Source organism: Enhydra lutris, unplaced genomic scaffold (assembly GCF_002288905.1).
Source record: "Enhydra lutris kenyoni isolate GAN:26980312 unplaced genomic scaffold, ASM228890v2 scaffoldscaffold40, whole genome shotgun sequence".
NCBI lineage: Eukaryota > Metazoa > Chordata > Mammalia > Carnivora > Mustelidae > Enhydra > Enhydra lutris.
Window position 1 is genome coordinate 5,417,658 of NW_019154124.1, and position 27,309 is coordinate 5,444,966.

Genomic DNA, 27,309 nt, shown 5'->3' on the forward strand with positions numbered 1-27,309 from the left:
TAAGTGTTGTTTCCCATCTTCTTAGTATCAGAGCACATGGCTCATAATCTTGGAAAGAGAAAGAAGGGTTTGCGTATTAACTGGGCTAGTTAGATATCAGCTAGATATAGGTAGTCCTAATAGTTGTTCATCTTAAATGTAGTCCAAATCCAAAAACTCTGTACAATTTTCCCCTATCCCAGTGTGCCCAAATTTATATCTTTTAACGAAAACTTCTACTTGCAAAGGTAGTTTTATAAAATATTTTCTAAAGGAAACATTTTTTAAATGACATTAGCTTTGCAACATTTTAAATTATATAGTGGGACAATTACATTCTGAATTAGAAACTTAAAACAATACGAAAGTTGTAAATTTTCCTTCTAGTTCATGTACATATTCATATAACTTTACATTCAGCAATGTGAGCTCCAGGTTTTTTCCTATCATGAGCCACGTTGGAACTTGTATATAGTAAACTTTAAAACAATTTATCGGAGATCACTCTTCTGCTTTCAAGAAAATTATTTCAATTGCTTGGCTGGCAGCAGTGTGTAGATGTAATTGATGAGCTGAGACTGGGGAAGGTCAGATAGTGCTTCAAGGGTGAGTCCCGGTGGGATCAGAGGAATGAAAGTGAAGTCAGGGCACATAGGACGGGGAAGAACTAGTGCACATTGGGGGTCAGATGGAGCTTGAGTGAAAGGAATCAGGAAGATATCAGAGGGTAAGATAATTATTAAGTGTGAAAACAGAAACTGACAGTGACTGATGTTACAGAATCACTAAGGTGAGGGACACTGAGCCAGAGCAGCCTGGATGCCTGAAACAGTTACTTGTTTCTGTGGGGGTTTTGTTTGTTTAGGAAACCCTGACAGACTAACCAGAGGCTGCAAGTAGAGATAAATGGAAACATCTGATGAAAGGGAAAGCAAAGGACAGAGGGATGTGTATTCCTGCCGTAGTTTCAAAGTCGGAGTGCCCCGGCATAAAGTTTTCAGCATCTTGCTCAGACTGTTCCTGTGTTTGCTGCTGGTGCTCTCGTCAGGAAAAGCATGTAGGCTGCAGACATTCTGAAGTTTCCTGCAAGCTGTCAGGGAATCCAAACTGTGTCAGATGTTTTTTGAATGCAGAAGCTGGACCCGTTGTCTTCTTGAGTAAAAGGGAAGCCAGTGATTGGAAAGCTATGTCTCATAACCCATAAGAGTCTGGGCAACAGATCCTCTTTCTGAAAGAAAGAGACCGATTTTCAGTTCACATATGGATTATGCATTACACATGTTTAAAGAAGGAGAAGGAATGCTTGTCAAGACAGCAGTTTTTAAAAGGCAAATAATTATTTTCCCCTCAAAAATAAATGTAAACTCCTGACTCTAGCAAATAGAGAAATAGATTATATTCAGTTAGTATCTTTTTTTTAAAAAGATTTTATTTTATTTATTTGACAGAGAGAGAGAGAGACAGCGAGAGAGGGAACACAAGCAGGCTGAGTGGGAGGGGGAGAAGGAGGCTTCCCTCTGAGCAGGGAGCCCAATGTAGGGCTCGATCCCAGATCCCTGGGCTCATGACCTGAGCTGAAGGCAGATGCCCAATGACTGAGCCACCCAGGTGCCTCTCAATTAGTTTCTAATAGGGAACTCTTTAGTTGATTTGTGCGAACTTATAACCTATACTTAAAGTGATCTGCCTTTTATTTTTTTCTTCCACAAATGTCTTAGATTGATCTCTTGATCCCTGCATCAATCATTTTGCATTCTGGATAACATTTTATATATATAACTAGCCAACTTTTCTTTTCTTTTTTTTTTTTTTTCCACATGGCTTTTCCAAATGGGATTCATTTGACATACAAAGTTATCATTCACAACATCCTTTTCCTCTGGAAACAAGTTGAAGATAAGACAACCTTCTGTCATTTTTGTATGAATGAGTTATTCATTAATGTGTATTCCAGTAAATATTTATTGAACACCCAAGAGCGTCAGGAATTGTTCCAGATGCTTGGGAGGTACCACTGAACAAAACACTTAAGATTTCTGTCTTGATAGTGTTCACATTCTGCAGAATAAGAATGACAATAAACATAATAAACAAAAAACATTGAGTAAATATAGGATTACAATATGTTAGAAGGTGATAATTACTTTGATAATCTGAAGGAGGGGAGTGCAAGGCAGAGGAAGTTACGGGTGCGAAGACTGGGCATGTCTGAGCAACAAGGAGACTAATATGTCTGGAGTCGGGTGAGCCAGGGGGGAGCAGAAGGAGATGAGGAAAGAGGGAATGGAGGCAGGTCACGGAGGACTCTGTAGGCCATTATGAAGACTTTGACATTGACTTTGTGAAGAAGTTGTAAGTAGAGGAGTGACATGATCCAATGAATGTTCTAAAGAGTTTCTCTGACTCATACTGAGAATAGACTCTAGAGAGAGGAGGGTAGAACCAGGAAGACCACATCAAAGTCTAATACCATAATCCACATAAGAAATGATGGAATCTTAGAACAGGATAGTATGTGGTCAGATTCTGGATATGTTCTGAAGGTAGGGCTGATAGGATTTACTGAAGGACTAGATGTAGTATATGGGAGAAGGTGATTCCTGAGGTGACTCAGCAGGACAGACGGTGCTGCCAACCACTGATCTGGTGAAGGCTGTAGAAGAAGCAGTTTGGCAGGGGGTGGGGGGGGTGTGGGCATTCAGTTTTGGTCACATTGACTCTGAGACATCTCTTGAATGTCCAAGTGAGGATGTTGTACAGTATCTTGATATATATCTGGAGTATGTACAAAGAGGTATGGTAGAGATCAGGACAGGAGACAGAAATGTGAGAATAGTAAGTTTATGGAGGCCTTTTAAAGCCAGGACCTTCTAAGGGTAAGAAGTGTTTTTCACAGTATTCAATTTCGTTTTCTAAGACACTCAATGTTTAGAAATGATATGTCCACCTAGCCATGAGTTTACCAAACAATCGATATTCGTCTCACTACAACTAGGAATAGAACCAAGCAGGAGAAAAGCTCACCCGATCTGACCTTGCACATATTGCTGGTGATACATTCCAGTCCTTTTATTTCTGGGATGTTTTCACTACACCTTGCTGTTTCAGCACCCAAGAATCTATGTAAAGACAAGAATTGATCTGAAGTAGGCACTGCACTGTATGGAGGCATTAAGATCAGAATTTGCATCATCCTTTGGGTCTGGAGAGGCACTTAGCGGCAGATGAGAGGGGAAGCCTGGTAAGAGATGGACAGCCCAGGTGGACATCTAAGGGGCACAGCAGATGTTGGTTGTGCTCAATACTCCCAAATGAGTCCCAGGCCATGCAGGCAGCTCTCTAAGTGCACACGTCTAAGATATTGAAATATCACTAGATATGTATAAGCCATCAAGTTGAATTTATCAATCGTCATGGTAGACTAAGGGATGCATCATTGTTCGAGACCAGAGCTGAATAGCTGGGGGCAGTTAGGGAAGGCCACGGGCTGTCACGCATGGTCCTCCTCTTTTTCAGCCCTTTCTCCAAGAGTATTTACCCTCTGCTTTAGGTCAACACTCAGCAGAGTATATTTTGGAAGAGAAGGCGTATTAGTAGCAAGCTGGTGATGCCACTTATCTGGAGCCTGCTGGGGTTACAGCTGAGACATGTTGTAGACTGTGGGTGGAAATGAAGTGGTGCCTGAGAGGGTAGTAGACCATCCCAGCAGGAAGCAGGACTCTGACGTGGGCCGTCCAGCGATTGGCTGTGTCTTCAGCAGATGTCAGGAGTTCTCTGTAGTACTCCAGGTCTGCAGAAGGAAGAGCAAGGCAGAGCTTCAAGGTCTGAAAGAGGGCAGGGAAAGGGAGCTGAATTTCACTGGTGAGTTACTATATGCATGATAGTTTGTTAAACAGATAGATTGTAGATGTATTTCTTTTCATTCTTACAGTAAATTGGATATATTCTTCTTTTTGTAAATTTCAGGAATCTGAGCCAAAGTCACACATTGATCAGAAGTAGAGAGAGGTGAGATTCAGATTCAGGCTTGCCTCACTTCCTAACTCATAAAACTCTTAGATTTTTGTAGTATCTTGGAAATAAGAACCAGAGTAGAAGCATGAAGGAATGGAGGAGTCCACAGGGGCTGTATTTGTGTATTTAATACAGAATTGCTGCTGTCTAACTGGACTGGAGTGGAGTGGATGGAGAGGAAGAGGGTAAAAGCAGGGTCCCATAGGTCCACAGTGAGAACCGTAGGTTGGGTCTGATTTGCTGGGAAGGACAATCTAAGACATGAGTGGCTAGTATAGTTGATTTAAGAGAAAGCAATTTAATTCTGAACCCCACTGGATGGGGACACAGAAGCTGTTTAAACACTATTTACCTTGGCCAAGGTAACTCACTGAACCAAAGGTTGGAGACAGCAATAGAACCAACTGTGGGAATCTGGGGCAGCCAAAACGGGGCTGATGATGAGGGTGTGATTCCATAAATGAGGAAACTGAGACTCGAAGCGATGAAGTGCTTTTGCCTGAGAAAAAATAGTAGCAGATAAGTACCTGTTCACCGGATCCCGTACCCAGCCTAGGGCTCCATACACCATGCCATAGGGGTCACCTCCTGGCTACCCTTAGCCCTCTTCCTCTCTAATATCAGTGACACTGGGTCCTGTAGCTTTTACTCTCCTTTTCTTCAAGCACTCCTCATGCATGTGAATAATCTGGGAAATAGTGTATTAAACAAGGGTTTGGCTACGTCATTTGGCTTCTGTGGGATCGGGAGTGGGGGAGGGGGTGGTGCACAGGCAGACAGAAAACAAGAGAATCAGCATCAAATGTGTTTGGATGATATCCGATGGTCCTGAACAAGGTTCTAAATTGCTCTGTGCCACAAATTCCTCATTTGTGCCCCGGGAATAATGATAGTACCCCTTTTACAGAAATGTTTTGATAATAAGATAATACATGTTAACTACTTAGCTCAGTGCCCAGCTGAGTGGTTTACGTGCTAGCAGTCAAAATATTAGCTATTATTGAAGGATGTGAAGGTGATTTGTTCCAATACCCAATGCCGTTGCGAGGGTAGCGTGATGTCAGGCTGTTCTGTTGATCTATGAGTCTTGTTAGTTGCTTTCTAACAGGGACGCTTGAGACCCTTCAGCTCCAGTCTCTGGATTTCCTGGAGTTTAATTTAAACATGCTCATCACACTTAATGTGAATCTGGCCATTCTCCTACTGCTACCAAGCACGATGATAGCCTTGTACTGTGTGCTACCAAAATAATATTACCTTTTCCCGGCTGCTTCCTACAAATGGCATCATCTTAATCTTATCAAACCAATGCAGGAGAAAATATTATGTCAAGGCAGAAATTTTAATCATTATTTTAGGGTGGTGAGCAAGATAAAATTTTTAGAAGCCAGACCTGAGTGGCATACAGATCCATTGTGTGTGACCCTTTTTTCCCAGGAACATCCTGATTTTCTGGTTAGGAAACCATTTGGACTCCTCTTGCAGACTTTGTTCTGAACCTTAAGGCATGCCGTGGTCTTCCTTTTTTGTTCTCAGAAGGGAAAAACGCTATCTGTCTTCATGCAAATTAGTCTGCTTTTGTTGAAAAACTTCAGGGGGATTCATCTATGAAATGTAGATGCACAATAAGAAATACAGTGTATCTTATTGTTCTTCTCCCAGCCGCTGTAAGATTGTTTCCCACAGTATGGAATACTTAAAAAAAAAAAAAGTGTTTAATAGCAATGCCAAAACTCCAGCAATGCCTTTGACTGCCTTCAGGGGTGGTAGTGGAGGTGGGAAGCTAACTAATCAATACTACATTATTTTCAGATGATTTTGCATATAGCTGGGGAATGTGTAAATGAATGCAGAAAGAGCGATCTAATGTACTAAATTTAGGACCAGCAATTACAGACATTGGAGATCGGAGCTTCTTTTTTGCTCCTCTGCTTATAGTTCCTGATGGAAAGAAAATACTAACTAGCAACAGTATAAAAATAGTTTTTAAAATAATGAGTAAAAATTGTTTTGACAATGTTTAACTCTTCAGCAACATGTCTCAGTATTCAGATTGTATTAATTGAGGTTTCTTTTCTTTTTCCCTCCCTGCATTTCAGTGACAATTTCAACAAGCACCTTCTTTGACGGCTTGCTGGTGACAGGACTGTACACGTCCACAAGTGTGCAGGCTTCACAGAGCATTGGAGGTTCTAATGCTTTTGGATTTGGTAAGCTATCCTGACATATACCAAGAATTGTCCATGGTTAAACAACAACAGATCTTATTTTTTAAAACATCTGTTTTAAAAGGATCAGACATTGATGATTTCAGAGTAACTAATCTGAAGCGATTTTTCTGTTGTTTGCTTGACGTTAGGTGACTTGAAATAAGTCATGTGACTGTACAGCCAACCATAAGCGAGGTGTGACAACCTTTCTATCCCTCTCCGTCTGTTGATGCTATTATGCTTGGTCTTGGGGAATCAGGTAGATTTTTGTGTTCTGTCATTTAGGTTACTAGAACTGGAATTCACTCTGACGTGCATGCAATTATTCCATAACCTATTTTTTAAGTTTTATTATTATAATTATTTTTAAATAAATTCTACCTCCAACATGGGGCTTGAACTTGTGACCCTGAGATCAAGAGTTGCATGCTCTACCAGGCAGCCCCAATGAGCTGTTTTTAGAAACAGTTCTTACAATCCTGGGTTAGGCGAAAAGGATCACATTAAGTTTGGCAAGTGAGCATTGTACAAAGTGGAAGGTAGTAATGGTTGGTGACTGAATTCTATGAGTATTCATGAAAGAATATGTTTTAATATTTAAAGCACTTACATGAGTCCTTGTCCTTGAACTGTAGCCCTGGCAGGTTACTTATATGGGGAAGCAGAAGGCTACATGATCATTACGTGCCCAGAGGATTTTCAATCTGGAAATCCCCGGTTTACCCATTATGTGGTAAACATGCCAAGCTGGAATTAAATAGTCTCTTTTCAGCATCAAAAATGCAAATTTAATATCTCCGTTTATGTAAGATGTGAAATCACTGATCTTACTCTGAAATTGGAAACCACAAGGCTCCCTCCATTGATATGAAAAAGATAGAATTGCATTATCAGAGGCAGCCATGTGTTCCGAGTTTTATCTTTTCTGGGTATTTATTAAATAGATAATTTTTACCTACTTTTGATACATGAAAGGGTGCTGACTCTGCGCCAAATCCTAGCAGTAGCTATGGCCAGGTGACTCACTGATGGATGTCAGAGCCGTCCTCTCGATGCCCCATTGTCACCCCCTCGTCACCTACTGGCCCAATATGAGGCTCATAGCCTCGGGGCTTCACAGAACCTGGAAGTCATTTTGTCATCACGTTAAATTATGTGACATTGAGAATTTGCCCTGTTTTTAAAAGATCTCAGATACAATGTGTTGGTAACTACTTTAGGTTCTAATCCTCAGGAAAAAAAATTTGATCTAAAAATTCCGCTTATTTAGCCCCATCCTTTTTGTGCTCTATAGAGGTGAAAGGTCAGCTTACAGTCCTATCTACGTGCATCACGTACATGGTGTACTACCTGTTATGTTACAACAGGCCTCACAAGAAGGGTTGCCAGATTAACAAATAAAAATTTATAGGCCATATGGTTCAATTTGACTTTTAGATAAGCAATTTTTTTAGTAAAAGAATACAGTATTTGGAATAAGACATTCTGGGTGCTCCCTTAGCCCAGTTAAATCAAAACCTCTGGAAGTGGGGCATGGGCATCGGTTGTTTTTAATGCCATTTCGGTTGCTGGATTGGAATGTTCCAGTGTTCACGCAGGGCTAAGAAGTGCTGTACTGGGCCAGTCCAGGTCTGGCGGCAGCAGCAGTACCTGCAGTCCGTGACGACAGGGTTCAAGCCTGTCTTTAGACTCAGTGAGCCACATGTGCTGGTTGAAGACCCAGTGACCACTTTCAGAGAAGCAGTCCAGTTGATTTTGGTGCACACCGAAGTTTGAGAACCACTCGTCTACATTCATTAAATGGGAGAGATAGACATTATTTAACTGACCATATACATACATAATAGCAAATCTTGCTATCATGCCAGAGGCCAGCTTGCTGAAGTCCTGAGGGCTGGAAGAGGCTATGCCAGAGGAACTAGATCTGGTCTGGAGTGAAATGGGATGGAGGTAGGAGAGGCTTTCCTGAGGAAGTGGTGTTGAGCTGAGATGTGAGCTTGACTTCCTCATCTGTGGAAGGGGTTGGTAAAGCACCTGCTTCATAAGATTTGTGAGAATTAAAGGAGGTAATTTACATGAAGCCCTTAGCACAAGGAAATACTCAGTAAACCGAGGTATTCCAAAATTATCCTTATAATGGAAGCAGCTGCTTCTCCCAGCCCAGGACTTGTCTATAGCTTCTTGGAGGGACAAAAAACAGATCTTAGGAGCCATTAATCTGGGGTTTGTAGATCCACATGATTTGAGAGGACTTGGCTGAATGAAATAACTATCACTGGCTACGGTGGAGGCTTTCAATGAGAAAAATCATGAAATATTATTCATCAGTATGTTGTAAACACATTTTGAAAGAACACATAAAATGCATGTGTCTTATTGCTTCTGATTTTAGCTAGTAAGCCAAATGGAAAACTCGGAATCCAATTGTTAGAAATTATTTTTTTAATTAATTAATTTATTTTGGGGTTGGGGGAAAAAGGGAGAGGAAGAGAGAGAGAATCTCAAGCAGGCTCCACGCTGAGTGCAGAGCCTGAGTGGGGGCCTCGACCGACTGAGCCACCCAGGTCCCCCAGTTGTCAGGAGTTATGTGAAACACCTGGGCTTCCAGACATTTTCTCGCATGACTTTGAAAGCTGTACAAAGGCATTTGCATTTGAATTAGAATGTTTTTTGATTAGCTTAAGTTGCACTTGGTCTCCCCATCACTGTGAACCCTGGATCATGAGGCTGGTGGTCTGAAGAGGCTTCAAAACATGAAGTCTGTTCATGGTCGTTTGACTTCCACAATCACAGCTCAGGTCTCCTACCAGTCAACCGGCATTTTTATAGGACATGATTTTTATATGGATGGATAGATAAATGAGATCTTTTGTAAGTTCCAGTAATAGCCACATAATTTTATGTGGATTTATATGATAGTGGTAAATTCCTTTAAAAATTTTTCAAGTACACACCTCAATATTATTAAACAGAGTTAATCTTTGGAATTGCTGTTTTTGACTAGAGAGCAGGACATAAAATGTCTGTTTTAGATAAATGGTCACTTTAGAAAACAAAAGCACTTGAATTTTTTGATATTTGACTGAAGTTTAACATACTCTTTACAATTTAAGAAAATGAAGATCTGAGTAGGGTGCTGGTAAGAAAGGAGAGGAAATTCCTACAGGAGGTAAATTGTAAAAAAATTGTTGCTTTTGGTAGTTTAGTAGTTACAGTAGGGTCAGGTTGAAAAAAAAATGTGGCATTCTTTGATCTAGAACAACAGAGTTATTGAATATGTAATCTGTCATTAGGCTCTGACTTAATTGATGGAATGTTAAGCAAATTTGGTTTGCTTGGCATTTTCCCAACAGCATAGGATTAGGGTGGGATATATTTAACTAGCTGTGTTAACTAAGACAAAGTAAAACATAAAGTTGAGTCTAAAAAGTACTTCTGAAAGTTTTTCCCTTTATAGATAATTTTAATTGTACTAATTACATGAAAGTTATAGCTGCTCTCCTTTAAATATAAAATGTGTGTGTGACCAGCCAAAATAAGGCTATAATTATTCTCAAGATACTGTTGTATAAATGTAATTCCACTAACATAACTACAGCCTTTTATGTAAAACCAGAATTCTTTAAAATACATGCCTCACTGACCAAAAACAGACAAATGCCTAATAGCCAGAAATACATTAAAACAATAGCTATGCAAAAAATGACTGTATGCCAACAATGCGTGATTTGAAATACCTCATTTTGCTTGTCAATATAAGAAAACACGCTGCCCTAGGGAAGAGTGATGTTTAATTACGGATATCTCTTTGTGCATCCCAGAAGAAAAAAAAAAATGCTTCCTCTTGTCTTTGGCATTGAATTCCAGCTCAATCATGTAAATCTTCAAGGTTCTTTGTGGTCGCTCAAAAAAGGGCTATTTGAATATCCTTTCATGCAAAATTATTCCTTTTCCAGAGGCTGAAATGCATTTTACTCAATATTTAGTATTCTGGCTCTAAAAGCATTTTACTTAGTTTTTGGTATTCTGGCTCTAAAACCGAAGAACTGGGTTCGCAGGTTTGATGAGTGGCAGCCACACTTCAAATTGTTAGACCTTCCATGAATTTAATGTTGTGCTTTGCCATTGCTAGATCATTGTGCTCAGCTAATATGTGAGCCATTTTAACAGTTTTTCATGTAAACTTTTGTAATTTTCTATATGTTTCCTTTCCTTTTTCTATAGTAATGAGGCATTCTGGATCCAGTCATTTGTTAAATTATGAAATTCTTAAAATGGCAAGATTTGATGAAATCTAAGTTTGGGGAGAAAATATGGTGAAGTGATCCAAGATTTTTTTTCTTTTTAATTTTTTCTCTTAAGCATTCAGTCAATCATGTCATTTTTAAAAAAGATTTTATTTATTTATTTATTTATTTGAGAGAGAGAGAATGAGAGAGAGAGAGAGAGCATGAAAGGAGAGAAGTCAGCAGGAGAAGCAATTCCCTGCTGAGCAGGGAGCCTGGTGTGGGACTTGATCCTGGGACTCCAGGATCATGACCTGAGCCAAAGGCAGTTGCTTAGCCAACTGAGCCACCCAGGCACACAATCATAAAAATGTAATATTTTCAATATTATTTTTGAAACAGGGTAGTAGAATTTTTTAACTTAAAGATCTGATTTTTTTCCCACTGAAATCTGACACTCTAACTTTAGATGAGAGGGGATATATTTATAAAACAAATTATTTTAGTGTTTCAAGATTTAAAATTTTAGTAAATCTTATGTTGGTCACTAGTTAATAAAAATGTGTACTTTACTAGTAGATTTTGATTGTATGTTAACGTTTCATTGCCATGATGCAAATTTTTGTCACTACTTTGTTTTATTGTCATTAAAAATAAAAATATAGGCTTTGTTTAAGCTAAGTTTTAGTTATCCTTCACATTGAAACTAAGTAGAACCTTTTACAACTTTACTGATTGTCACTAGGACCCTACATCCCTGGGCATTAAATACAGTTCAGTCTTAGGTGCCTATCCTTGTGCTTTTGAGACACACACATATGTTATACATACATATATTTAGGCTTTAAAAAATATAAAGAAGGGACAGCCATTAGCAACTTCATTAAATGGGATCCTGTATAGTAATGCTCTTTATTCACCAGCCTAAATTAGGCTAAATTATTCAGAATGATCTTGTTAAATTTATTTTATCTGTCTCTTTACAAAGAAATGCATTGTAACATGCTTGAGGAATTTTGAACATATTCAGGGATTTTGAAGGCATGACCTCTTATTGGATATGGTAAATGATCTATAATTAACAAGAAGACTTCAGGTTAATTAAACAAATTGCTGTAGTTAATGATACCGGGAGCATAGCTGACAAGAGTTGAAATTGCCATTAATTTTTCCTATTTACTGGGTATTAACCTCAGTTTGGTCTTAAGTCATTAAGTCTCAATTCCATTTGCATATGCCAGCATTACCTTCATTAAGAAATAGTATAATGTAGTTTGTATTTGACATATGACTAAGGAATTCAGGGATTATTTCCCAATTCCTAAATAACTAAAAAGAATCATTTACTAGAATAGTGAACATGATGAATATAAAGCTGTTGAATTAGTCAACAGATTGCTGAAGCAAATGTTGCGGGGCATGAAATTTGAGCCAAGTGGAGGAGTTGGTGGGGAAAGGCAGCTCAGGGCAGGGGTTCATCACATGACCTCCAGAGCTAGGCAGCTCAGGTCCCAAGCCCCCCTACCGCTGCTTCTTCCTAACTTGGGCCACATTCTTTCTTTCCCTAAGCCTCCATGTCTGTCTTTGTAAAATGAGAGGTGCCTCACTCACAAAATTGTTGGGTGGATTAAATGAATTATTGATTCAAGTGCCTAGTACATGTGCTTAAAATAGGTATTATTTATTTATTTTTAAAGATTTTATTTATTTTATTTTAAAGAGATAGAGAGCAAGAACAGTGGGAGGGGCAGAGGGAGAGACAGATTCTCAAGCAGACTCCCCACTGAGCATGGAACCTGACGTAGGGTTCAATCTCATGACGCTGAGATCATGACCTGAGCTGAAGCCAAGAGTTGGACACTTAACCAACTGAGCCACCTAGACATAGGTATTATTTAAAAACTCAGAAAGAAGAGCGAATTCTTTCTCTGAAACAGGAGATAGAGTGAGAAGCTAGTTCAAGTGGCAGAATGTTTGAAAGAGAAAGGTTGACTTTCATTTAGATGGTGAGCAACACACCCAGTTTCTTAGCCATAGAATTTAGAGCTGAAATGGACCTTCAGGACCCTGGCTTAGCCCCTGCAAGGAAGCAAGGCCTAGGAAGGGCAAGTAGTGGCGATTGCATGAAATGGTGTAAGTGTGATGAGTAAAGCCAATGTTCTGACATCATATCCAGGTCTCAGATACATTTTCTGAAATATAATTCACATACCATAAAATTTACTATTTTAAGTATACATTTCAGTGGTTTCTAATTTATTCACAAGGTTGTACTACCAACACCGCTGTCTAGTTTCAGAATATCTTATCACCTCCAAAAGAAACTCCATCCCTGTCTAGCAGTCACCCCTCAGTGCTTCCCCCACGCTGTCCCTGACAACAACTAATCTACTTTCTGTCTCTATGCATTTGCCTATTTTAGACATTTCATGTAAATAGAATCATACAATACGTGGCCTTTTGTGTCTGGTGTCTTTTACTCAGTATCATGTTTTCAGGATTCACCCATGTTGTAGCTGGTATCAGTACTTCATTCCTTTTAATGGTTAAATAATATTCCATTGTATGGCTATGCCACATTTTGTTTAGTAGATGGAAGTTCGACAGTTTCCAGATTCTTTTTTTTTTTAAGATTTTATTTACTTATTTGACAGACAGAGATCTCGAGTAGGCAGAGAGGCAGTCAGAGAGTGGGGGGGAAGCAGGCTTCCCCCTGAGCAGAGAGCCCAACATGGGGCTCAATCCCAGGACCCTGAGATCATGATCCGAGCCACCCAGGTGCCTCCAGTTTCCAGATTCTTAAAAGTAGTTAGGGCTCTGCAAATTGGAAAAGAAAAAGTTTAAGGAGTCTGCAAAGCAATTGGAAAAACCAATGTCCTTCAATACTTATCAGAGGCTCTAAAACCTCTGAAGGTCAAATTGTGTAGTCTGGTCTGTGGCTTAGCCCCGAAAATGATTAAATATAAAAATCAAGATGAATTACTCCACTGCCCTCCTTCCTGCCATTCAAGGGAGCTAGGCCATTGTGGCATGATTTTACCCCAACCTTTTGGCCCCATGTAAACCACGAGTGAGATACCCAAGCCAAGCTGAGTCAATCATATTTACCAATACAGGAATTGGAACCAAGACTCATCCATCCCAGTCCAACTCTTCATGTGCTAATCAGGGGATGTTTAAACATTTGGGAGGTCTGGGCAGTCATCATTCACAAGGGCTTAAAGGAGTATTGTGCAGGGAGAAGAGAAGAGGACACAGAATGATGCCTGAGGTGCCAAAGGTTTCCAGGCTCTTATTTTTGGCTTTCTTCCCATCAGGCCGGGATATTCCTTGGTTCTAAGAAACAATAATAGAAAGAGCTAACATTTTTCAAGCACTTGCTGTGTGGCAGGCGTGTTGCAGGTATTAACTCTTTTGATCCCAACAAAAATCCCACTAATTACCCTCATTTTACAGATCAAGAACCTGAGGTATAGAGAGGGTAAGTAACTTGCTCAAGGTCAGGCATAGGGAGTGGCAAAGTCATAATTAAAACTCAGCTCTATAGCCTCTCCTTAAGTTTCCCTACAGCCCAAGCCCACTTGAGTTGGTTTCTATTACAACCAAAAGAACCTTGATTAAAAGAAGGCCCTCTCAGCTATAGCCCTGCCTATAGGGCTCCCGACTCTTCCTTCCATTCCTTTATAGGCACATTCACTCCCACCACACTTACACACACGTACACCTGTGCACCAGTCATAACCCAAAAACAGTTCCAGAATCCCAGCTGTGTTAAACCCCACACCTCTGTCTATAGTGCTTCGACTTTCTTCTGGTTCTCCCTGCTGAGCAGACATCCCAGTTCTCTCAGGGCCTTTGCCCTGACTCACTTCCTCTACTGAGCCTTTATGACCCTATCCCTGCTCCTCCCTGACGCCTACCTCCGTAAACTCTCTGTTCTCTCCTCCATACTTCAATCTCTGCCCTGACCTCCACCAGCCATCTCTACCAATCTATTGAATTTACTTGTTTAAAACCTTTATACCTTTTTGAGGGTAAGAGGTGATCTAGTCCTCTTCACTCTTATGGCACAAAACAAGTGCTCAATAAATATTTATTGAATAAATAAACCACTACAAATCTTTGAGGATTTGTGGGGTATTTTACTATTGGAGCTGACATCAATAAACACATGCATGAGTGTAAGTGTCCTGGTATGGACAAGACAATGAATATTACTGTCTTCAACTTTGAGGGTATTTCTAATTCTATATATGTACATATAAATCTATACATCTATACATGTATTTAAAACCATACAAAAGTGTATAAATTTCATCACTGGAGATTCTGGGGAAATTTATTACCCTGTTTACCACTTTGTCCCTTTTTTCCTGGAGATGGCAGGCACCCATGCCTTTAGCTAGGAGGGAGGCTTATAAAGTGACTTCTTTAGAATCAAGAGATAGAAAGAAGTTCAGAAGATTGTCCACTCCAACCTCCTAACTTAGGGCAGATCAATGTCCTAATGATACATGATAGTGAAGTTCTTATTTTCTTAAGAAGTTCTTATTTTCTCGAGTTCTTTCTTTCCTGAGAAAGATCTCTTAGCTCTTTCAAAAATGATGACTCTATGATTTCTCAAGAACATAGTCTAAGATTACATCAAGTGAGATGATTAAGGAAGGTTTCCTGGTATGTACATATAACCCCCTGCGTCAACTCAACATTTTTCTCATATAATTTCTTAAGTAATTGAAAAAGGTAAAAGTTTGTTAAAAAGTCAGTAAGCAACTTATCTTCATTCCTTTAGGCTAAAAACCCACACTCCTCGTAAGATTTATCCATTTCATTGCTTCTTCATACTTTACCTTGTCAGTTGTCTCTCGACACTCCATAGATTCTAGATTCTGGAATTCAGCCCTGATGAGACATGTGCCCTGAAACCCTTGTAGGTACTTTAAAAATGTCTCCCTAAGGCAGGGGAGTTCTTTTGATTCCTTTCTCCTCCTTATCCCTGCTCAAATTCAGGTGCTCAGAATCACAGGGAACGGGTTGTTCATAAATATGAATGTCAGGAAAGTCACATTTTTAGAGTGGATTCTAATGGAAGTTGCCACTGTGCTATATAAATTGTGATTTTTTGGAGATTATTTTGTTACAGTTTTGTCTGTAGGGTGAACAGATTATGAAGAGACTCTTCTGTCTGGCAAATGTAACCTTACTAAAGAAGGTATTTGCCCCCCAAAACAGTACTGAACAAACAAGGACAGAGCAATGGGTTTTTATGTGGGGGTACTTTCTCTTGTCAAAGTTTTTAAAAGTGGTTCTGGAAAATAAGTTTCTGTAAATGAGGTCTTATCCCTTCCTGGATAAAGACAGAGTCAGCAATATTTTACTCTCTTTCTCAAATAATACTTTTTAAAAAACCACTTAGGAATCATGGCTCTTTGCTGATAAGAGATACTCTTTTCTAGAAGATGGACACTTTTCATAGTATGCCAGACTGTCCAATTTAACAGGAGGAAAGATCAAAGTCTATGTTTAAGGGAATAAACTTTGAATTCTGACTCTGATCTGGCCGTCATGTTGTTTGTAATGAGGCTTACTCTTGACGTTTTCCAGTCCTCCTTCGGGGTATCTAGATGATGATAAATGAGTTTACGTTCCATGTTCATAGTAACTGATTTATAAATACTCTTGGTTAAAGTTGGCTGTTTCTTTCTTGGCAGTTAAATCTAACAACAACTTAAAATAATTTTATCATGTTATGACTTCCTAGAAATAATTCTGATAACAATCTCGGAAGTATTTCTTTATAAAAAGTAGTGAAAGGAAATCCCTGGTGTCACCTGGAAGATAGTTCTGGGTGCAGCATATGAATTTGAAAACAGCCTTAGGAGTCCGAGAGTGGCCCTTCACCAAATGCTGGTTGTTGTCTCCACTCTTGTCTTCCATTGTGTAGTTTGCTTTCAGCCCTCCGATGCTGAGCTCTGCGTGTCGCTTAATAGATGTGTAGGCTGCTCTCTGAGGCAAGCACACAACTAAATTACTGTTTTGGGGACTGTGTAATGTCTGAATGGAGAGATACTTGCTTGTGTGGGAGTTGCCATTTTGGAAAACAGAATAGCAAAATTGTTAGTATTTTGGTAAAAGTTCAGACTACGCTTCCCTCCTCCTTTTCCTTCCACATGTTTTCAGACATTGGAACCACATTGTTGCTATTATCCAGTTAATTATGTTATTTCTGGTTCTTCAGAACAGTGGCTCTCCACATGAACTCCAGTAAACAGCAGGTTAAAAGTGAAATAAATGGAGCTATCAGAGGTCATGCTCTGGGAAGATGTTTTGTTTATCCTTGATGGCTTTCTTTTTTGAAGTAATTAGTTATTTGCATTATGAGAAGATGCTTTGTAACCAGACTTTTAGTCTTTTTGATCCAGTACCATTTTTAATGCTAATAACGAAGATGGAGAAAAATCTGTTACTAATAAAGGAAGAACTCCATTGGGGTTTGGGTTTCTGTTTCTAGAGAATGGGACAAATGAGCCGCTCTGGAGTCATTATGAGGTTGACCAAGTATATCTTTCAAGACCCTAGCCTTTACCTTCCCTTTTCTCTTGTTTTCTTATCCCCATTTTAACAAAGAGATGATATCAGACCCATCTTAGAATGAATTTTAAAATATTGAGCTAAAAGTACCTTTCCCTACACTGCCTCTTGCAGTCATTAGTGTCCTATGATGCGTTAATAGCAAAACCTGTAGCAGAAGTGTATTGCAAAAAAACAAAACAAAACAAAAAAAAACCACCTTGGAGTATGCTGGTTAAGCAAAATTAAATAGTACTTCTTAGAATCTTTAAGTGGACAGCCCAGTGTTTTTTTTTTTTTTTTTTTAAACAATTTTTAAAAGGATTTACTTATCTGAGACAGATACGGAGAGAGAGCATGAGCAGGGGGAGGGGGAGTAGAGGGAGAGGGAGAAGCAGACTCCCACTGAGCCAGGAGCCAGGAGCCAGATGTGGGGCTCAATCCCAGGATACTGGGATCACGACCTGAGCCGAAGGCAGACGCTTAACCATCTGAGCCACCCAGGTGCCCAAGCCCAGTGGTTCTTAGTATGTTTGGTGTTCTGCGACCATCACCACTAACCAATCTGAAAACATTTCCATCCCCTGAGAAAGAACCCTGTACCTAGTAAGTGCGGTCAGTTCTGCATCCCTCTCCTCCCAGCCCCTAGCAGCCATTAATCTACTTTCTGTCTCTATGTATTTACCTATTCTGGACACTTTATGTAAATGAAATCATATAGTATGTGGTCTTGGTGACTGGCTTTCTTGACGTATTTTCAAGGTTCATCCATACTGAAGCATATTGAAGAATGCAGTACTTCATTCTTTTTTTTTTTTTTAAGATTTTATTTATTTAACAGAGAGAGAAAGAGAGAAAGGGAGCATAGGCCGGCAGAAGGAGAAGCAGAACCCCACTGAGCAGGTAGCCTGATGTGGGACTCGATCCTAGGACCCTGGGTTCCTGACCTGAGCCAAAGGCAGATGCTTAACCAACTGAGCCACCCAGGCACCCCTGCAGTACTTCATTCTTATTTATGTCTGAATAAATGCCCATTGTTTGGACAGTCCCTATTTTATTTGTCCATTCCTTGTTGATGAATATATGGATTGTTTCCATGTTGGCTATGACAAATAACACTCGTAGGAACATTTGCATACAAGTTTTTTGTAGGAACGTATGGTTTAAATTCTCTTGGGTTTTATCTAGGAGAGGAATTACTGGGTCTTGTGGTAATTCTGTTTGATTTTTTGAGGCACTGCCAGACTATTTTTTGTAGCACCTGAGCCATTTATCGTCCCAGCAGCAATATGGGATTTCCCAATTTACCTACATCCTTAACAACATTCGCTCTTTGCTTTGATTTTTTTTTTTTTAGATTAGTAGTGAAGTGATGTGAAGAAGAGTCCGTCCTGACTACATTGATTTTTTTTGAATCCCTGGACTGTAAGGATGGTTTAATCTTCCCCCATCTGAATGTTTCTTCCCTGTTTTCTAATCTTCTGACAGCAGAGTACTCTTTGTGTAATAAAAAAATGCTAATTTAAAAAAATTAAAAAGACGAAACAGACATTTTGCCCTAGGCATGAAGGGGCTGTTAGCTTTTATTCAAACAAAAGAAAGCAACCAAGACCCTAATACCCTAACAGAAAACTAGTAAAAACTCAAACCATTTACAAAAGAAGAAAGACAAACATCCAATAACTGTGAGGAAAATATTTAACTCACTGCTAAAAAATGCATAATTAAAACGATTATGAGGATTTTTTGAAAAGATTTATTTATTTATTTGAGAGAGAGAGAGTATGAATGGGAGGGGCAGAGGGAGAGAGCGTCTCACCAGGTTGCACCTCCAGGTCCTGAGATTATGACCTGAGCCAAAACCAACAGTCAGACACTCAACCGGCTGAGCCCCCAGGCACCCCAACAAGTATGAGGTTTTAAATTTTTTTTCAATTAAGGAATCATTTTTAAAACTGGCAATAATGCTTAAAACCATGTGTACCTAATTCTGATATCAGTGCTAGATAATTGGTTATTTATTGATATGGTATATATTAGTTATCTAGCAAATAATTTGGCAATATGTAAAGAGAGTAGTTAAAATTTTCACATATTTTGACACATTTCTTTTACTTTTGGGAATCTATTAGAAATTTTAACAAACCCAGAAATGTCAGACAAAGGTTGATGCATGTGACTGTTTACCAGGGCACTATTTATGTTTGGAAGAACTCGAACATAATCTAAATGTCAATAAAAGGTAATGATGAAATAAGCTAGAGTAATAAGAAATAATAATATGTTGACATTGCAGTATTTGCAATAGTCAGGATATAGAAGCAACCCGAGTATCCATGAATAGATAAATAAAGAGATGCAACACACACACACACACACAGGACTGTTATGCAACCAGAAGAAAGGGTGAGATTCTGCCATCTGTGACAACATGGGTGGACCTAGAGGACATAGAGGATGTCACGCTAAATGAAATAAGTCAGACTGAGAAAGACACGTGGAATCTAAAAAACAAAAAAGATAATTAAGCAAAAAGTAGAATCAGACCTGTAAGTACAAAGACCAGACTTGCCAGAAGGAAGGGTCTTGGAGGAAAGGGCAAAATGGGTGAAGGGGAATTGGGAGAAGCAGTCTTCCATTTAGGGAATGAGTAAATCACAGGGATAAAAGGCATAGCGTGGGGAGTATAGTCAATAATACTATAATGGCGTGTATGGTGACAAACGGTAGCTACACTGTGGTGAATCATGGCATAACCCATAGAGAAGATGAATCACTCTGCTGTCCCCTGAAACTAATGCAATATTGTGTTGATTATGCTCACATAAAGAAGGTTTTAAAATACTCCTATTAAAGTGAAATTTTGAGTAATAATGGCATGAGAAACTAGTTATGGTACAATTGAATAACTATAGACATACACAGACACATACATACACTCACACATAGTTTGCAGAATCAGTTTGCTTCCCCAAATACACATCCACACTCACCTACTGAGGAAACTATAGAAACCTTCTTATTTGACATGGTCAGGACTGGTATTGAGTCGGTTGAAAGGAATTGATTAGACATGTTTATTGTTCATGTTCCAGGAATGATTAAACAATATAGTGTTTTAAAAGGCATTCCAAAAAATAAAAAAAAATAAAAAATAAAAATAAAAGGTATTCCATGCTATGGGTAGGGTCCAGGCTAGGGAGATGGTACTAGGGTTACTCATGTAGGCTTTGATATTAAATAGGATGGTCGGACAATAAATTTGTAAGTTTTCAGATATTAGCAAAGGGCTGTTCTTTAAATATGGGTCCACATAAACCGTATTTCTAGTTTTAGTTTCTTTAAAATGGAGCAAGAGTATAAACAGACCTGTGAAGAATTCTGAGTGTAGGATTCTAGATATTTCATGGTTTTTTTGTTTTTTGTTTTTGCTTTTTTTTTGGTTTTGTTTTGTTTTTGCAATCTTTTTCAGGTACCTTTTCAACCATAGTTTGAAAACAACACCTCTTGGTTCTTTTTTAAAAATTGTATTTATTTTAATTGTATTTATTTATTTGAGAGCGAGAGATAGCATGAGCGGGGGGGTGAGGAGGTCAGAAGGAGAGGGAGAAGCAGACTCCCCGCTGAGCAGGGAGCCTGACAGGGGTTCTATCCCAGGACCCTGGGATCCTGACCTGAGCCAAAGGCAGATGCTTAACCAACTAAGCCACCCATTTTAGGTTGTTTTTATTAAGTCTGTCCACAGCATTTAAGTTAGTGTGTATTTAAACAACAAATCTCTTAGAAGTGCTCATTTCAAATCAGTTTATATAGTGATTAATGAAATTATATTATGATAATAAGAGGTTCAAATGAAATAAACAGACTTTGGGGCACACCCTAGACGAATGCACATGTCAGAACACTCCGGAGAACACGTATGGAAGCATAAAAATCAAACACGAAAGCAGTGGTACCCGCTCCCCCACGTGTAAGACTGATGGGACCAAATGAGTTGGCCAAAGAAATGCTATCCCAATTATATTTACATGATTTTATATTATGTGTAGGTACTCATCTAATGAATTGATGTTATTTTTAAATGAGATGAAACCGGAATTTGAAGTATCTCAATCTATTTTTTTTTTTTTAATTTTATTTATTTACTTGAGGAGAGTGAGTGAGAGAGAGCATGAGAGGGGAGAGGGTCAGAGGGAGAAGCAGACTCCCCGCTGAGCAGGGAACCCGATGCGGGACTCGACCCTGCGACTCCAGGATCATGACCTGAGCTGAAGGCAGTCGCCTAACCAACTGAGCCACCCAGGCGCCCCTCAATCTATTTTTTATTTAAAACATTTTATTATGAAGAATTTCAAGCTTACATCAAAGTTGAAAGAATTTAACAGTGAGCACCCACTAGCTAGGTAAAGTTTGTATGCAGTGAAATGCACAATTCTTAGGGATATATAGGGCTAGGTTTGATAAATGTATAAACCTGTGTAACTCAAACCCTAATGAAAATATAGAATATGACCTTGACCCCAGAAAGTTCCCTCGTGCTTCTTCTCCATTGGCTCTCACTTCCACTTTCCAAAAGCAACTAATTTTGATTTTATTCCACCACAGACTAGTTTTGCCTGATCTGGAACTTTGTATAAATGTAGTATAGAATATGTACCCTTTTGTATAAGTTTCTTTCACTCAGCATCATATTTTTCAGGTTTTTCCATGTTGTGTGTATCAGTACTTTGTTCCTTTTTATTGCTTGGTGGTATTGCTTTGGACACCAGGTTGTTTCTTGGTTTGGGTTGTTATGCATATAGCTGCTCTATGTACATAGTCATCTAAGTCCTTTTATGAATTTACGTTTTTGTTTTGTTTTGCGGGGCTTGAACTCCCAACCCTGAGATCAAGATCTGAGCTGTGATCAAAAGTCAGACACTTACCTGACTGAGCCACTCAGGCCCTCCTGTTTTCATTTTTATTGGGTAGATACTTAGCAGTGATATTGCTGGGTCTCGTTTTATAAGAAGCTGCCAGATCTTTTCCCAAAATGGTTATACTTCTTATACTCTGAGTATAAAAATTGCAGAACGTTATAAGATTATGAAAGACTCCTGGTTGTTCTGCATCTTCATCTACACTTGGTGTTGCCAGTGTCTTTAATTTTAGCCATTTTGGTGGGGATGTGGTATCTCACTGTGGTTTTAATTTGCTGACTAATGACTAATGAAGTTGAGCACTTTTTAAAAAAGATTTATTTATTTATTTATTTATTGAAAGAGAGAGAGAGAGAGAGGAAACAATTGGGGGAAAGGGCAGAGGGAGAGAATCTTCTAGCAGACTCCGCACAGAGCATGGAGTCCCAAGCAAGGCTTGATCCCTTGACCCATGAGATCATGACTTGAGCCAAAACCAAGAGCTTGATGCTCAACTGACTGACCCAACCCATGCTGAGCACTTTTTCCTTGTGCCTCTTGGCCACTTTTGTCAAGTATCTGTTCAAATCCTATAACCACTTTAAAAAGTTGAATTGTCTTATTATTGAATTACAGGTGTTTTAATATAGACTGGCTACTAGTCCATTATTAGATGTATGTTTTGTGAATATATTGTCCCACCTATAACTTACCTGCTCTTCTCCTCAGCAGTATCTTATGATGTGTAAAAGTTTTAATTTTGATGAACCCTAAATCATCAGTTTTTTTCTTTTATGGCTATTGCTCTCTGTGTCCTGGCTAAGGAAGCCATTGCCTGTCCTAATACAAGTCTAATTTTTTAATGTGCGCCAAGTGATGGAGCCTAAAAAGGAGCTATTTTTCTTGACTTTTTTGAAGTAGCTCTTTTAAATCTTCATCATCTTTGGGTGAGTATAGAGCAGATATTAGAGTTCTTATACAGTATTTCTAAAAGTTTCTCATTAACCATTGCCTGCTTGTTTTTTAAAAAAAGTTAGCTTTTCCTTGAAGTGACATCATTTTTGCCCTTAAAAGTTTTTCATCCCACATGTGTAAGCTTCTGATGTTAATGTGCCACTTTATAAGTGACCAAAATTGCTTCAGACTCCCGGATTAGGCTGTGATAAGCCAAATGGGCTTTAGGACACTCCCTTCACACCAGAGACACATGCCAGAAACCAAACAGATGGTAAACTAGGCAGAAATGACCCTCGGCATTCTCATTAGAGCAGTTGGGGAAATTTTAATGGGCCCCCATTTGCCTCGTGCTGTATCTAATACCCTTTGAACTGCCACTTTTTTTTTTCTTGTTACAAGTCAACAACCACCATGTATATTTTAATAGGGATTATCAAACACAATTTGCCCAGAAGATGTACAGCCCTCTAATGCTAATTAGCCAAGTTTAAATAATCACTGCGTTCTGGGATAATTGGAAAGAAACACTGTTTTTCTTGCCAGTGCATAATTACTAATTAACAGGAAGATAAAATATCTGTGTAGCAGTCATATTTAGAAGAATCTGTTAACAGTTAATTAACTGATGAGTTGATGCCAAGTCAGTGTTGGTCAAGAAAGTTTACAGATGAAGTTCTTGTAAAGTAAATAAATAAATAAATAAATACACATATCATGTAAAGATCACATCGTTGAGCCCAAACAGAGCATGGGTGGAGGGAAGACTGTGACCCTGACCTAGCCTTATGGTGCTCAAGGTGGGCAGTCATTACATTAAAGAATTAGTGTCTCTTTGGTGCTAAATATTAAAAACACTGACTGCTGGTTTCTACTCTGCTGTTAACACATAAGATTTGAGGCTTCATTAATTTGCTTTTCTCTTGATCCTAATAATTGCATGGGCTTTCTCAACCTTGAAATGTCCTCATGAAATTGGACCTCAGCCTCCTCTGGGTTTTTCTGCTTATGAGAGTTATGACTTGAGTGTGTGAAATGGGAAGCTGGAGATTCACAAAGAAATTAAAAGCTTGACTGCCAGTTTTCTTTGTTTTTTGTCAATGCGGGAGTTACCATTACACTCTTCTTCACAAGTATTTGAAAACACATCCATTAAACTGTTTTTTAAAAGTTAACATTTTTGTTAAAGAATAGCTTGCTTTTAAACCTATTTTTGATCTTTTCATTTAGACTAATGAGTGAGTGGGTAGTGCTGAGAATTTAATACACACTGCCTGATAATTTAAGTGTTTTAAAATTCCATTTGTTGGGGGAGTCTTAATCACTGCACAGAAACTAAAAATTCAGTTATTTCTTTATGAATGCATACTTTTTTAAAACTTTTTTTGGCAAGATCTTCATTGCAGTGAAGAGTCTACTATAGGTAAAAGAAAATCTTGCAGAATTTAGAAGTTCTGTGAATAATAAAATGTTTAATTACTCAGAAGAGAGGAAGATGATAGAACCATTCGTAAAACTATGGTTTCATAGATTGTGGTGGAAATGAAGAAAATGTTTGCTAATTTCTTTTGAAATACATGAACGAGTAGAGAAAGCTTTGTAGCAGGAACATTTTAATCCTTGTCCAAGCACTTAGCACTTAAGACACTGAGAGTTCTGAAAGTGGTTATTGTAGTAGAAAAATTAATCTTATATTTTATTTGCTTATGTTCAGCCATACCTTTGTCTTCAAAGACTCTCTTCGAAGAATGAGGGAAGGAGAATCAATGTAGTGTTAATTGTTTTACTCCGTTTTACTAGTCTGTTAATTAGTTTGATGAGATGGAATCACTTAACCAATTGAGTTATCAGTGGTACACATTTCTAATCTTAATGACCCTCAGCATTAGGATACACAGTATTTTTTAGTTAATGTTTCAACTCATCATGACACAGGTACATATCATTTCATGATTTTTGTTTTGGTCCCGTGTTTTTCTGTGCATTCTTGGTTGCCCAGAAAAAGTATATTCTCTGCTAGGTTATGGCATTACAGAAGTTTGGAAAGCCTTAAGAGGATGTCCCCCCAACATTGTGGTTGCGTAAGTGTGTGTGCATGTATGTGCACATACTTAACACTCGTTAGATCATTGAAATTTAACTGTAGTGTCAGTGACCAGTAAGCCTCCTCAGAGACCGAGACCATGTAATAACTTGCTGACCATGTAATAACTTGCTGTTCAGCTAGAGCACAAATTTTGAATAGCACACATTTCAAGACTTGGTGAGTAACTGCTCACTACCCATATTTGAGTGCATTTTGTTCTTATGTAGTGATAAGTGAAAGTGATAAGAACTTTGATTTCTTTGTGACAATAGCCAATTTCCCCAAGAACTGCAGATGGACAAGAGGGAAAGTGGAGAGTCTTAGCCTGGCTGCTCACATCCCTATGGTTCCAACTTTGGAACCTATGGTTCCGACTTTATGAGTTCTCTGCATCCCGTGAGAGTGTCTGGGGGCCTGACTCATCTCTAGCTGAATACTGGCATACTTATAGTCCATCCTTTCCTGGAGTCAGCAGCAAACACAGCTTTTGGGAGCAGAAAGGGGAAACCTGAATTTCTTTCTTTTCTCCCTGTGCAGCATCTTTCTGTCCTCTGCGCATACACGTGGAGAGGATGCCCTTTGGGTGCATACAGAGGGATCCATCTGGCCTCCCCTAAAAGCTCATTTTACATAGCAGTCACAGAAGCCTGTCCCAGAGTCACTATCTTGTCTCTGGATACTCCTATTTGGGGCTGAACTAAAAACCCTTTGGGTAGGCCATCAGTTTTTCTGTTTTATTGTTGCGTACAGATTAATGATTGATAGCAAGTATATTCTGAACTATGTCATTTCCTAGGGACATGATAGGAATTTCCTAAAGCAATCCTAGTTTCAGCATGATAGTATGCATCTGTAATAGGAAAGGTACTATTATGCTGACAAGACCTAGTGATTTTACTATTTAATGAGATACTAATTTATATATAGGGCAAAGAAAGTGAAGTGAATTATAATCTTGAAGGATTGCACTCATTTGTGGAGCTGAAATCATTTTTTTTTAACAGAATATCTGCTTGAACCTAAAAATGTTTTAAGGTGTTTGGTCCCAGAAATTTAAAAAAAAAAGTTCAGATCTTAAGTTACCTTATGTATAATGGACGGGGAAAGGACTACCTCATAAATGGGTATGTTGATATTCCCCTAGAGTTTCCACAGGAGACCCATCCCTGGGGAAGAGAGGGGGCTGGGGCCATGCAGGAGGACAGGAGAGGGAGAGGAGAATGGTTAGTGGCTGGTAGATAGGTCACACGAGGTTTGTGAGAAGAAGAAGCGTGATGACTTTTATGGGTGCTCCTTACATTTTCTTTTCTTCTCTTTTCTCTCATTTCTGCCCTGTCCCACTTCTTTTTACTTTTATGTCTTCTTTCTTAAATTCCTCTTTTTAGTCCTTCTTTGGTGCTTTTCCTTATTTTCTCTCTCTCTCTGCCTCTACTGGTTGCTCATTTCTTTTTTCTTTCTAAATATATTGAGTTGGGGTGTAGTTGATGTATCACATATTAGTTTCAGGTGTACAATGTATAATGGTTTAATATTTGTATCTATTGTAAAAGAGTCCCCACAAAAAGTCTAGTTAGCGTTCATCAGCCGACGTAGTTAGAACATTTTTTTTCCTTGTGGTGAGGACTTTCAGGATTTATTCTCTTAGCAACTTTCAATGTGCAATATGGTATTATTAACTATGGTCACCATGTTGTCACTTACATGCCTATGACTCTTTCATAACTGGAAGTTTGTATCTTCGGACTCCCTCCATCCATTTTGCCCACTCCCCTATCCTCCTCTCCTCCTACAATGACCAATCTGTTCTCTGTATTTATAAGCTTGATTTTTGTTCCTTTGCTTGCTTTTTAGGATCCATTTATATCATACAGTATTATTCTCTCTCTGTCTGACTTATTTCACTTAGCATAATGTCCTCAAAATCCATCCATATTGTTGCAAATGGCAGATTTTTCTTTTCATGGCTGAATAATATTCCTGTGTGTGTGTGTGTGTGTGTGTGTGTGTGTGTGTGTGTGTGTCTTTTCTTTATCCTTTCATTCTTTGATGGACACTTGGGTTATTTACATGTCTTGGTTATTGTAAATAATGCTGCAATGAAATGGTGGTGCATGTATCTTTTCAAATTAGTGTTTTTGTTTTCTTCAGACAAATACCTACAAGTAGAATTGTTGGGGCATATGGTCATTCTATTTTTAATTTTTTGAGGAACCTTTATACTGTGTTCCATGGTAGCTACTTCAATTTACATTCCTACTGACAATGCATAAGAGTTCCCTTTTCTCCAGATCCTTGCCAACACTTATTATTTCTTTTCTGGATACTAGCCATTCTGACAGGTGTGAGGTGATATTGCAGCTTTGGTTTACATT

The 27,309-nt window shown here is 38.8% G+C and overlaps 1 protein-coding gene across 2 annotated transcripts in view; it reads left to right on the plus strand.

The window, feature by feature from the left end:
- The window catches only part of LOC111155225 (reelin), a 505,959-nt gene that overhangs the window by 63,619 nt on the left and 415,031 nt on the right, over positions 1–27,309 (plus strand). For both annotated transcript variants that reach the window (XM_022515343.1, XM_022515345.1), the window contains exon 2: positions 6,093–6,203. In XM_022515343.1, coding sequence (XP_022371051.1) covers positions 6,093–6,203 — 111 coding nt within the window. The remainder of the gene's footprint in view (positions 1–6,092; positions 6,204–27,309) is intronic.